This window comes from Zingiber officinale, chromosome 5A, assembly GCF_018446385.1.
Source record: "Zingiber officinale cultivar Zhangliang chromosome 5A, Zo_v1.1, whole genome shotgun sequence".
Taxonomy (NCBI): Eukaryota; Viridiplantae; Streptophyta; class Magnoliopsida; order Zingiberales; family Zingiberaceae; genus Zingiber; species Zingiber officinale.
Window position 1 is genome coordinate 151,819,355 of NC_055994.1, and position 11,162 is coordinate 151,830,516.

Sequence of the window (11,162 nt, forward strand, 5' to 3'; positions counted from 1 at the left end):
AACTACACCTAGTCAATTATCTTTAAAGTTTCTTTAAAATCATTTGCTCTAATATCAAAATAATAGACAAATAGCTCATAGAGTGCTTATCAAATAGTTTGCAAAAAATGTTCCCATTGTTTCTTGATTGTTTCATCACCTACAAACCTATCTTTTAGACATCTAATATTACCTAAATCTCTAGAGTTTCTTTTTCTAGTTTTAGCAATATTGTGAATATCCTTTTTGCAATTCTTAGCATAAATTCCATGGATTATTATAGTCTATTTTTTTACACAAAACTATTTTATATAAAAGCTGTGTGGGTGGTTTAAATTTTTGAATAATTCCTAAGTTATAGTGCTTGGTGAAGTGCTTTAGGATTCCAACCTACCAAATATGTAATGTAGAATCATTTGACAACTTGAAAGTTCTTAGATATTTATCATGGAAACACATACCATCATCGTCATTCAACAACAACAAATAGACTTTCCCCACAATTTGGGGACAGCTAGATGGATCTTACCACGCCATTGAACAGGATGTAATGCTATATTCTACCACTTATTCTTACAACAACACACAATGTCACAAGAAGACAAAAAAATAAGTGACAAATTAAGATCAGTACATTACCTGCCCCTGCCCCACTGCTTGTTTGGTGACTGATGTCTCAAGAGACAAGGATCCAGAATAACCATCTTTGGAAGATCCCTCACCCTTAAATGACAGTAACATCAAATTAGCAGAGAACAATAGTCCCCAGATATATTCCAGAATGGAAGCTTTCATATGTAAAATTTATATCAAGTCTCTACATCCTGACACATCATGTAACACATCGCATGGCAGTAATTTCACAAACCTTAACAGAAGGAGACTTTGGCATTTTATGCATTGCAGATCTTTGAGCAGATATTGGAGTATAATAGCTATTGTCAGGAATCTCAGCTGATATATGAGAGAGAATGAGAGGTTTTGAACTGCTAACGTCAAATTTTTTGGCAGAAGTTATATGACTTTGCCCCTGTTTATTCTCGTGAAGCAGTTGCTTCTGCCAATTTAAATGAAAAGGGGAAGCATTTGAAACCTTGGAGTTCATATATTCTTTTGCAAGTTCCACTGGTGAAACAGTATGACCATCAGGAACCTAAAAAATGTCAAGCAACATTAGGAAGATAAAGAATAATATAAAGATGATTGCAGGTTGATTTATTGGGCAGGGTTAGGTTATTCCTGGCATTATTTATTTCCACAGGAGTGTATACTAAATCAAAAGACACATAAAAGTTATCACTAAAATGAGATGTAATGAAATAAAATATTTTCCCAAAGAGCAAGACGCCTAAAGAACTTACAGGATCCTTGTGTGGACGTGAGCAATCTGTTGTTGCTGGCAAAGGAACAACTACATTTTTTGCATCATTTGCTTCAGATCTTTCAGTATCTGAATTAATAATTCTTGACTGCAGAATACCCATCAAATGCTCATATTGGGCTCTGTTAAAAAAAGTAAAAGGATTGGTATTAGGATTAAAAGATCAAAAATAACACTTGAGAAGCTAAACAAAAGCTTCAGATGCTAAGTTCAGTATGGTTCTTCCATAATTACATCAAAAGTTAATAGGGAAACATGGCAAAGGCAAGTAAATTTACAAAATAATAATAATACTAATAATAATAATAATAATAATACAGGTAGCCGATCCAGTAGATGGTGTGGAAATAAACATGAGATGCATACATAGGTGGCTTGTGAAAACACATTTCCACACTAAGTATGGAGGTTGAGGCTAAAGATGCAACCATACAAGAATGGACAAGAAACCTCCAGTTGTAATCAAGATTACTCATAACTAATGTTCTAATCTAAGGATGATATGAGATGGTAACTACAAGAATCTTCCTCTCTACATCCATGACAATTTTCTTGTTGGAAGGACAAAAAATGTGATAAGGCCCAATGGCGTAGAAGGGTCTATATAGCCAACCTACCTAGTGGGATAGGCTTGATTGTTGTTGTTGTTGTTGTTGTTGTTGAAGGACAAAAAAATGAGTTGATATAGAATGAAGGAATCCAAGAAGCTCAATTTTACAACTAGATGAAGTAATTTGAGGTGTTTCAGATGACAATGAATTTCAAAGATGAGAAAGAGCAGCATAAGGTGCTTGCCTTGTGAAACTTTTCTGGCCAATAAGTTGCTCAAACTCCAAAACTGCATAGTCCTCGGGATTATTTGCTGCAACATTTTGGTTGTTGGTTTTATTTTCTGGTAGTTCAGCTGAGATATCCTGCATGACAAAGGAATATCCACAAATAAGGACATTGATATGTGTTACTGAATTACCTTGTAACAAACATCAGGGTGGTTGATCAAATGTAGAGCCATTTCTTTTCAAGTATCCTTCAAAATCAACACATGGAGATTAGGTAGCCACTATTGACAAGACCTGGGACAGAAACAATCTGTTTTGAAGAAATAAAGCATCACAGACCAACCCTATCAAATCGTTCCACATTGGTAGGACTTAGAACTACATGAGGTTACAGTTCAGTTTATCAGTATTTATTTGTTCACACATTTATCAAACATATTGTTTATTGGAGCATTTCTAGCTATGTTCTGTTCATCCCAACATTTAAAATTAGTCTCACATTTAACTTTGGGCTAATAGCACCAATACTACACATTTATATCTTCCAACAATGCCAATGTCGAGTGAGGGAAAGAATTTTAGATAATTTGCAGGCAAAAAGATTCCGATACAAGATAATATTACTAAATTGTGCTCCATGCCATATGTTCAAAGAATCCTATGACTCAATGTGATTGGTTGACTCATTTTGACCAGGATAAAGTGCTACTAATTGCAAATTCAATCTTCTTTGTTTTAAGGAGAAAACTTTTTTTGGGAAAATCAATTATTTTCTATGGTTTGAATGTGACACTAATATGTAATATAAAAAATATTTTAATTGCATTTGGGAAACTAAGGGGAATTTTTCCCCTTCTCTAGGTTCAGTGAGTTAGATGGTTGATCGTGATGAACAGGCCAAGCGACTCTCGCTACCTGCCCAACCAAAGCAGCCAACCAACATTCCCAATCCCATCAAATTGCCCTGCCCAACAGGACACTTTCCCAATCTGAAAACTATAAACATTTCTTTAATGGTTGCAGCATAAGAATCTTGTGAACTTGAAAATAATTCAATTAAATGCTATATTTTTCTGCTACTTACATCAGAAATTGTTCCAATAACCTCTTGTGTGGACTGAGACAAAGAGGTTTCATCTGCAAATTCAATCCACAGGTAATATGTGAGCATTAGTTTAAACAAAAATTTAGTGGAAACAATTACACGTAGGAAAGACTCAGATTTTTCAAGTTTGAACTAATGAAAATGGTTAATCAAGGGGACAATCTTATTAAAAAAAACTCATAAAGCTTTTGTGCAAGTGAGATATTCGTGAACAACCATAGTAGCAAGGGAAACCCATTTTCTAAATGCACCATCCAAGATATAAAATCCCCAACACAAAAAAAAACAACGAAAATACCACTATCAATTCACAGAATCAAAACACTTAGAATTGTGTTAAAGGCAATTAGCACCCCCTTCTAATATTTGATTTAGGCATCAACTTTTAAATTCAATAAAAAGAAGATTTATGGCAGCTCTATCCAAATTTTTAGAACATAGGACTGGCCGACTGGCTAGAATTGCACATGAACAGCAAAACATCGAGTTTTGGTTTGATCAGGCTTAGCTTCAATAATCTGTTATCAATCAAGGGTGTGATTCAATTATAAATTCCATATTTTGATTCATCTAAGTTACACTATGCTCATGTAAGGCTCAAGGCTGGCTTGTTCACAATTAGAGCTTGCTCAACTTGATTGATTATGTTAGAAATCAAAAACTTAAATTACTAACAAATGGACCTTTCACCAAGCTCAGGTAAGGCTTATGTTAGAACATGGAAGTTTCACCGAGCTCAGGTAAGTCTTGTGTTAGAACTAGACGCTTGAATTATTATGACAATCTTACAATCTACAACTTCAACAATCTATCGGTTGGTTGGCAATGGGAAAGCCAATTATTGAATTGGACACCTCTGCATATCATAAAGACGTTAGGTATAGTGTACCACAAGAACAGGATCAAAAAAATAATCCAACAGCTTAAATAACAAAACTAGAGCATAAATGTAAACAATTCCAACCAATCACAAAGCACAGAGCAACAAAAGATCCTAGAGAATCATTACGTTAGTGAGATTCAGTTAGGCTGGTGGGGTGGCTGTAATAATTCTCCAATTCCTTATTTGCTTGGGAGGAAAGAAGCTAGGGAAGAAAGACCAGATAAAATAGATAATTTGGATAAAACAAAAGCCAGGTGACAAGTTGTTTATTCAAAAAGAGAAAAGAGTGGGGAAGAAATTAATTTTAAAATTGACAAAAGGCTTACTTTTACCCTGGTCAGTTTCCTGTGGTTGCTTCCATCAGCCATCATTGACCAACAAAATCCACTGATTGGACATGTGCAGCGATGGCAAGCTAGTAACCAGTGGTAGATCATCAAGTGATGATAACCAACAATGGTCAACCAACGTGTAGAAGTGGGACATGATGGGTGGGAAGAAAATTAAATTTCGAAGAGGAAAGAAATCAAGTTTCATTCTAATTTCAGGAGAGAGATTTGAGAAGAAAGCAAGGATGTTTTATTTGCCTTATCTTTTATTCCTTCCTCAACTTTCTCTCCAAGCAAAATTATCTTTGCTCAAAGCTTCCTCTCTTCCCTACTTTCTCCAAGTAAACAGATCCCAATTGCAGCAACAACGGGAAAGGGCAATGGTGAGAGGAGCAAAAAAGGGTTTCTGTAGCCCATATAAATATACTTCTCAAGCTGATCTGGTTATTGTAGGTCCATATAATGCTTGATTTCCATTCAATACAGTTGATGTCATTAAGTTGCATACTTTATGTAGTAGCCTGGCTAGATATAACCGCATGTGCAAAAATAACAACAAAGCAAGGTTTAAAATGTTATCTACACCAAGAAGAATGACACATAATTTTCCCCCTTTCCTACTCATCTCCCCTTCTGCTAAGACCTCATATTGCATGAAAAGGTTAGCTCCCATGATGACAGGAAAGAGTAATCTGATTCTATTAACCTAGTCAATAAATTAATAGGCACATGATAATGGTTGTCAAATGGTTCCTAGTAGGCAGCTCTTTTAAAAAGTAGCGCGGGAAGACCGCCTAGGCGATCTAAGCGAGTTTATGGAAGTAAAAAAAGTTATAAGTTGTTGGTTCATCTGATATTATAAAATAACTCTAGTTATCACCATTAGCCCACCTGATATCCCTTGTTCGCTCAAGCCTCCAACTATATAAGATTTTCACCTACCCTTTTCACCCAATATGAGCAATATACAATGATTCTCAACTATTTATGTGTATTACCACTCTTTTCTTGTCTCTTTCTTCTCATTCATTACAAACTTCTTCATCAATTAATTCAGTTAGCTTAGATTTATTTCTAGATTTTGTTGCAATGTGCAATATGAAATGTTTTATTGTTGTTGCATGTTTAGTCCTTACTATTAATTATGATTCATCTATTTGCAATTGTAAACCTTTTTTGTTTGATTAAGGATACAATTTATATGTATTGGTCACTCTTAATTTAATTTATTTGTCTCCCTTATTTTAATATTATTTAATCTCGACCACCACCTAGGAGCCAGCTTGTCTGAAATCATTTTTTTAATACCTTACTTAATATAGGCTTTAGAGTTAATACAAAAACAGAACTAGTCCAAAGCAATCACCAATAATTATTAACATGGCAAAAAAGGCTCAGTTTTGAAGAAAAACATTCAATGGTGTCCACATATATAATCAATCCGTTGCCTGGACAAACCGTGCATCTTTGAACAAATGTTTTAGATTACTACATGGATTGAATAACAAATCAACTTCATGAGAAAATTATCAGAAAAATATGCTAGAGAAGATTGATGGAAATCAAGGAAAACACTATCGCAAAGAAATCAATTGAACCCATGGGATCAAAAAATAAGAAAATAAGGCATTCGGCTGCAGAAAAGCAACAACGCAGAGTTGATCGTCCAAAGACTGACAATCAATATACGTCTTTAAATCCATCAAGGAAAAAACGAAGAAGAAGAAAGAAGCCAACCAATTGTTTCATAATCTCACGAGTCGATCAGAAAATGTCACGAACAAATGGAAAATATACACAGAGGGGAACCAAAACCCTAGGACGATATCCAAAAAAAAAAAACAATTACAGACACAAGCTAAACAAGGAAAGAACTGCCCTGGTAAAAATCCAAGAAGAAAGATTCGGGTCTCCGACCTAGAACCGGAAATCCCTGGATCGGGGACGCAGGAGGCCGCTTGCGGAACACCGACGATAACAGCCTGGACGCGCCGTTGGCGATAAACCACGATGCCGGAACGACGAACTTCCCAAGCCAGCTTCTTTCCTCCGTCTCCAGCGGCGGGTCCTTGACGCCGCGGCCTGAGGCAGGGGGCCGGTCATACGGCGTTATCGCGCCCCTCCGGAGCGGCTTCCGCCTCATCTTCCCCCCAGTCCCGCCCCCGTACCCTGGCTCATCCATGGGAAAAAGCGCAAGTTCGGATCAAGAAGGAAGAGGAGGGCGACGGCGAAGGAGCTGCGTCTTGAGTCGCAGTGGAAAAAACACGAAGAATTGAGAAGCCTTCGACCGCGCTGGAGAACCACAGCGAAAAGAGCAATAAAAAGACGGACATCAAGTCCGCCGCTTTAATGTCCGTGCGCTAATGTCCACCAGTGCCCCTTTTTTAAAAAATAAATAAATAAATAAATAAATAAATAATAATAATAATAAATAGAACATAAATAAATTTTAAAACCAATTAAGACTACTCACTGCCAACATTATAGCAATTAATTAAAATATAAGTTAAAACAAATGCATTACCTCTGATAAATTGGGATTATCATACCAAAACAATTTTGTCACAAATTGTTACAGCTTACATTCACCAATATCAAGCACAAGAAAAAAAAAAGAATGGCACCCCATCAATACAATACCATATTACAAAACACATCATAAAACCAAGAGTATTAAACAGGGGATTGATTAGATGATATCCCCACAAAAAATTGCACTTAGAACACCACATGTAATCTCAATCATATGATACAATTTGACCAAAACAAATGGACTAGAGTATTTTTGTTCACCCTTGCGTTCCTGTGACAAGTCTCCAGTTACTGATTCGGGGTGAATTCTCCAGAAGCAACAACAAGCCGAGGTTGGCATTTGACGAGCCGAACGTGTACCTGATGAAACAGATTTTAGTAGTAGCAAAACTATGATCAGAATTTAGACAAAAAAAAAAGGTTTTTTGTGTACCTGGTTCGAGATGGCTTCTTTCTCCAGAGAAGAAATGCCATTACCCACTGAGAACGAAGGCAACCCAATTAGCTTCAGGATAAAGTTTAATAACAAAGTTTATACAAAGGTAAGCAATAGCATCTATCTTTCATCAAATGCACAAGAGTGACTTAGAGGAAAAACAGTTTATAATAGACAGCAAAAGGTGAAAGATTAGTTAAAAGTTCTACTATTGCTCATCCACTGAAAGCATGGTTGTACTGCTAGAGCCTCATGCAAATGTGTTACACCTGTGACCTCGTATGCATATTACATACGCCATTGTCTGTCGTAGTTCTCCAAACTATTCAAGATCAGCTACATAAATCTTCTCTCTAGTGAGCTCTATGCAAACCAATTTCACTAGGAATATTCCAACTAATTAAATCACCTTCTACTAGAAAAACTAAAATTTGTTTGGTGTCTCTACCTCATCTACCTTCCACTCTGATAGATTCAACTCATCTAACTCTGGAATTTATGAAACTTGAACAAAATCAATAGGCCCAATGCAGGAATGCAGGATTATTCCCCTTTTACCTCTGAGATTAATCTAGTGAAACTCAATTTCGTTTTTGACACACTTTTTGATAACCATCCTTTGTTCCCGTGGTTTAGCCAGCAAGATTTGGCTAAACCAAGACAAAGAAATAAATGAATAAGGTCTTGGAAGCGCAACAAAAAATCTATGAACTCCTTGCATAGACCTAAATTCCAATTTAAATATGCGCCAATGCACCCACCTAAAGAAATAAGTTAATACCATCTTTGCTTGATGGAGTATGGATAAGAAAATTGCTCTCTTTCGCACAAATGGTTTAATGCCACCAACATTATGAAAATATGCAGAACTCAAATCTCACCATTTGGATGCTACAAACAAAACCAGGAAACTGTGGAGGGAAAGCTAAACAGATGTGTCAGAAGGTAACACAATAAAATGGCATATAAATCTTCCCCTTTAACAGGCGTAAGTTATAGACTTTTCTTTATAAGACGGAGATGATCAGGGGTATGGAAATTATCATATGTGGAATAGATTACTCTCTTGCATAATATAATTGATTAGGTTTGTTTGTTTGCTTATTTCTTTAATGCCGATTGATAGTGCGATTTATGAAAACTTACAATTGAGGGCTAACATAATAATAAAACTGCAAGAACTAACCCCACCAATATATACAAGATGAATAGGTAATGTGCTGTGAGTTTTAAAGCAATCATCAGGTTTATCTGATTGATGAATAAAAAGGGATACCTTAAGCACAGCAAAAACTGAGAAATTTGTGGATGAAGAACTTTTTTTAACAATTTTCTTCTCAGGAGAGAGATCCTTATGCAGCTGATGTGCTAACTCTCTGAGCAACACCAGCTGTGCCTTCTCTGTTCGCATTGAAATAATGGCCTGCCTCATTGACTCCCTGTCTGCCTCAAGTGTCTGCAGTCTCATGTACAGATTTCTAATATCTGGAGCCCCACCTTCCATCTCCCATCTCTCGCACTTCTTCCTTTGTGTGTCAACGCAATTCTCGGCAGCACTTTCTGTTGCAGTCTCATGCACTGCATCGAGTGTGCACACCCTGTCACTAACATCGTCCACACCACCGTCATCTAGAGATGGTCTATCCATTGAAGCAGGAAACTCCTCCCCTTTCAGGGGCTGTTGCAGTTTCACACTGGGAATCGAATCATAGCTACTGAACGAAGAAGATCTGAAATGGCCAGAAGGTCCGGGTCCCGGGCCCTCCTCGACCACGCCTTTCTCTAGCAGGTCAGTAGCGATCGGCGAGGTCTCTAGCTCACAAATCTGGTGCTCCGAACTCTCAAGGTCCTCTTCGGCATGCGGGGTCTCCCGAAAAGCAAACTTCTTGAGATTAGCAGACTCATCATAATAATCCCCTTTGCCTTGGACGTCATTGGGCAGGTTGCACTTCAACGGAGGGTATTCACTTGTGGATATCTCCTCCTCGTATTGGGATGCACCAAGGTCGCCGTTCGCGTCGCCACCGCAGGGTGCTGTGGCGTCGACGTCGTCAGGATCGATGCCGTGGGAGACGAGAAGGTCTCGGTAAGCCTGGAGCCGCAATATGAGGTCTTCGATGGCTTCTTCGCGCTTAAATAAAAGTTCCTCTAGGTCAAGTAGCTCCTGCTGGTCGTGCTCCATCTTCTCCTCGGCGAACCGCTTGAACTGCCGGGCGTCCATCTGCGCCTCCGCCTTCTCCCGCTGGAGCCGAAGAATCATCGACATGGCCTCGCTGGCGGCCGAGGCGGCGGCGTTACGCTCCTCGTCCAGTTCCGCGCACAGTTCCTGAATCGTCTCCTGCTGGTTCTCCACGGCCTCGCGCAGCGCCTCCAGCTCGTTCTCGACCTCCACACGGGCAGCGACCTCCCCGCCGCCGCCATCTGCGGAGTCAGATTCGAAGCGGCGCTTCATGGAGCGTCGGAAGGAAGGGGAGGCGGGGCGGCAGCAGAAGGGGCAGGCGCATGGGCAGAATTGGCCGCCGGCGGAGGGGCCGGGAAGGGATAGGGGATCAAGATCCATGGGAGGCGGAAGGATCTGGGGATCATTCGAGGATTGTGGATTGGATCGGCGGCAGTTTCCGCGGTTTGGAATTGGGAGGAAAAGCAAAGGAAAGGAGGGCGGAGAAGTAGTTGGGGCGGCGGGGGCTGAGAAACGTGCCGCTGTCGGAGTCGCGGAAGATGAGCTCAGCGAAACATCCGACAGGGGAATTTCATAGATAATGTTAGAAGGAAAAAATAAAATAAAATATATATACACATTAAACAAAGGCTGCACTAATAATTATATATTAAATGTTTATTGTGCTAAATCAAAATTTAGCATATAAATAGTTAAAGTATAACTTAAAAGAGTCTTCCATACTCAATTTTCTTACCAAAATTATCTAATCGATTATTACTGCAACAATGTTATTATTTGAGTAATTTTAAATAATATTAAAGGTATTTTTAATTATTATTATTTTTTATAACCTATGTTTTAGTGACTATCTTACTTATGAGATACAATATCTAAATAGTAAGTATTATTTTAGAAATAATCTTACAAGATTTTTAAAAAAAATTTAGAATTTTTTCAGTATTTAAATGGAGTTTGTATGGCATATTTAAGAGGATGAATTTATTGGATTTAAAACTTATTTAGATTATCAATTAAGTATAAGTTGATTGGTTTCATTAACCTAAGGTATAAATAGGTTAACCTAAAGTATAAATAGGTTAACCTAGGTATATTAAATCATAACCTAAGTTTACTTCTCCTCTCTCGATTCCTCTCTTCCTGATCCGTCACTCACCTCTCCCTCCTACGCGATCTCGTCATGTCGCTCGATCGCCCCGCAGTCGTCCTCACCAAGTCACGCTGCCCCGATCGCCTGACGCCTCTTCCCCTTCGCATGAGGCTAGATCAATGATGTTACAGCCACCGTCGTCACGAGGGTAGAGTTGTTGGTCTCCCCTCGGTTCCAATGCACCGCCACCTCTCTCTTTTGTGCCCTAGCATCGCCGCCTCCACCCCATTACCGGCCCTGGTAAGAGCCACCACATCTCAGTCTTCTTTGATCACCCAGTCGGATTACATTTCCCCTCCTCTTCAAATCACACTATCTGAAGTGGGGAAATCGGATCCAAAGCTCTTCTACTCATCCATCTCCTTCCCGAAAGCATTGCCAGTTATTTGTTTTGTTCTATCTTCCTATG

General features: G+C 38.6%; 2 protein-coding genes across 3 annotated transcripts; both read right to left on the reverse strand.

Annotated features, from left to right (window-relative positions):
- Nucleotides 1–554: 554 nt before the first annotated feature.
- Nucleotides 555–6,773, reverse strand: LOC121982530 (nuclear pore complex protein NUP1-like). 2 transcript variants are annotated; one of them, XM_042535664.1, is made up of 6 exons: nucleotides 6,374–6,773; nucleotides 3,224–3,276; nucleotides 2,156–2,274; nucleotides 1,341–1,482; nucleotides 848–1,132; nucleotides 555–702 (listed from the first exon to the last, which is right to left on the reverse strand). In XM_042535664.1, exons 1-6 carry the CDS (start codon nucleotides 6,636–6,638, stop codon nucleotides 607–609), a joined length of 960 nt encoding a protein of 319 aa, XP_042391598.1. In that variant the 5' UTR covers nucleotides 6,639–6,773; the 3' UTR covers nucleotides 555–606. The 2 variants fall into 2 exon arrangements, with proteins under 2 accessions (XP_042391598.1, XP_042391597.1); XM_042535663.1 differs by having other exon boundaries at nucleotides 6,335–6,773.
- Nucleotides 6,774–6,976: 203 nt separating this feature from the next.
- Nucleotides 6,977–10,175, reverse strand: LOC121982531 (myosin-binding protein 7-like). Its single transcript, XM_042535665.1, has 3 exons — nucleotides 8,701–10,175; nucleotides 7,422–7,468; nucleotides 6,977–7,348 (listed from the first exon to the last, which is right to left on the reverse strand). Exons 1-3 carry the CDS (start codon nucleotides 9,982–9,984, stop codon nucleotides 7,246–7,248), a joined length of 1,434 nt encoding a protein of 477 aa, XP_042391599.1. The 5' UTR covers nucleotides 9,985–10,175; the 3' UTR covers nucleotides 6,977–7,245.
- Nucleotides 10,176–11,162: the final 987 nt, after the last annotated feature.

Bases quoted from the DNA above. Each gene is read 5' to 3' on its own strand.
- LOC121982530 (XM_042535663.1), bottom strand. From the start codon at position 6,638: ATGGATGAGCCAGGGTACGGGGGCGGGACTGGGGGGAAGATGAGGCGG. The intron at 3,277-6,334 runs GCAGTTCTTTCC...TTGAATTTGCAG, and splicing joins CTTCTTGGATTTTTACCAGG to ATGAAACCTCTTTGTCTCAG. The intron at 2,275-3,223 runs GTAAGTAGCAGA...TTTGTCATGCAG, and splicing joins TTATTGGAACAATTTCTGAT to GATATCTCAGCTGAACTACC.
- LOC121982531 (XM_042535665.1), bottom strand. From the start codon at position 9,984: ATGGATCTTGATCCCCTATCCCTTCCCGGCCCCTCCGCCGGCGGCCAA. The intron at 7,469-8,700 runs GTATCCCTTTTT...CTTCGTTCTCAG, and splicing joins CAGTTTTTGCTGTGCTTAAG to TGGGTAATGGCATTTCTTCT. The intron at 7,349-7,421 runs GTACACAAAAAA...CTGTTTCATCAG, and splicing joins AAGAAGCCATCTCGAACCAG to GTACACGTTCGGCTCGTCAA.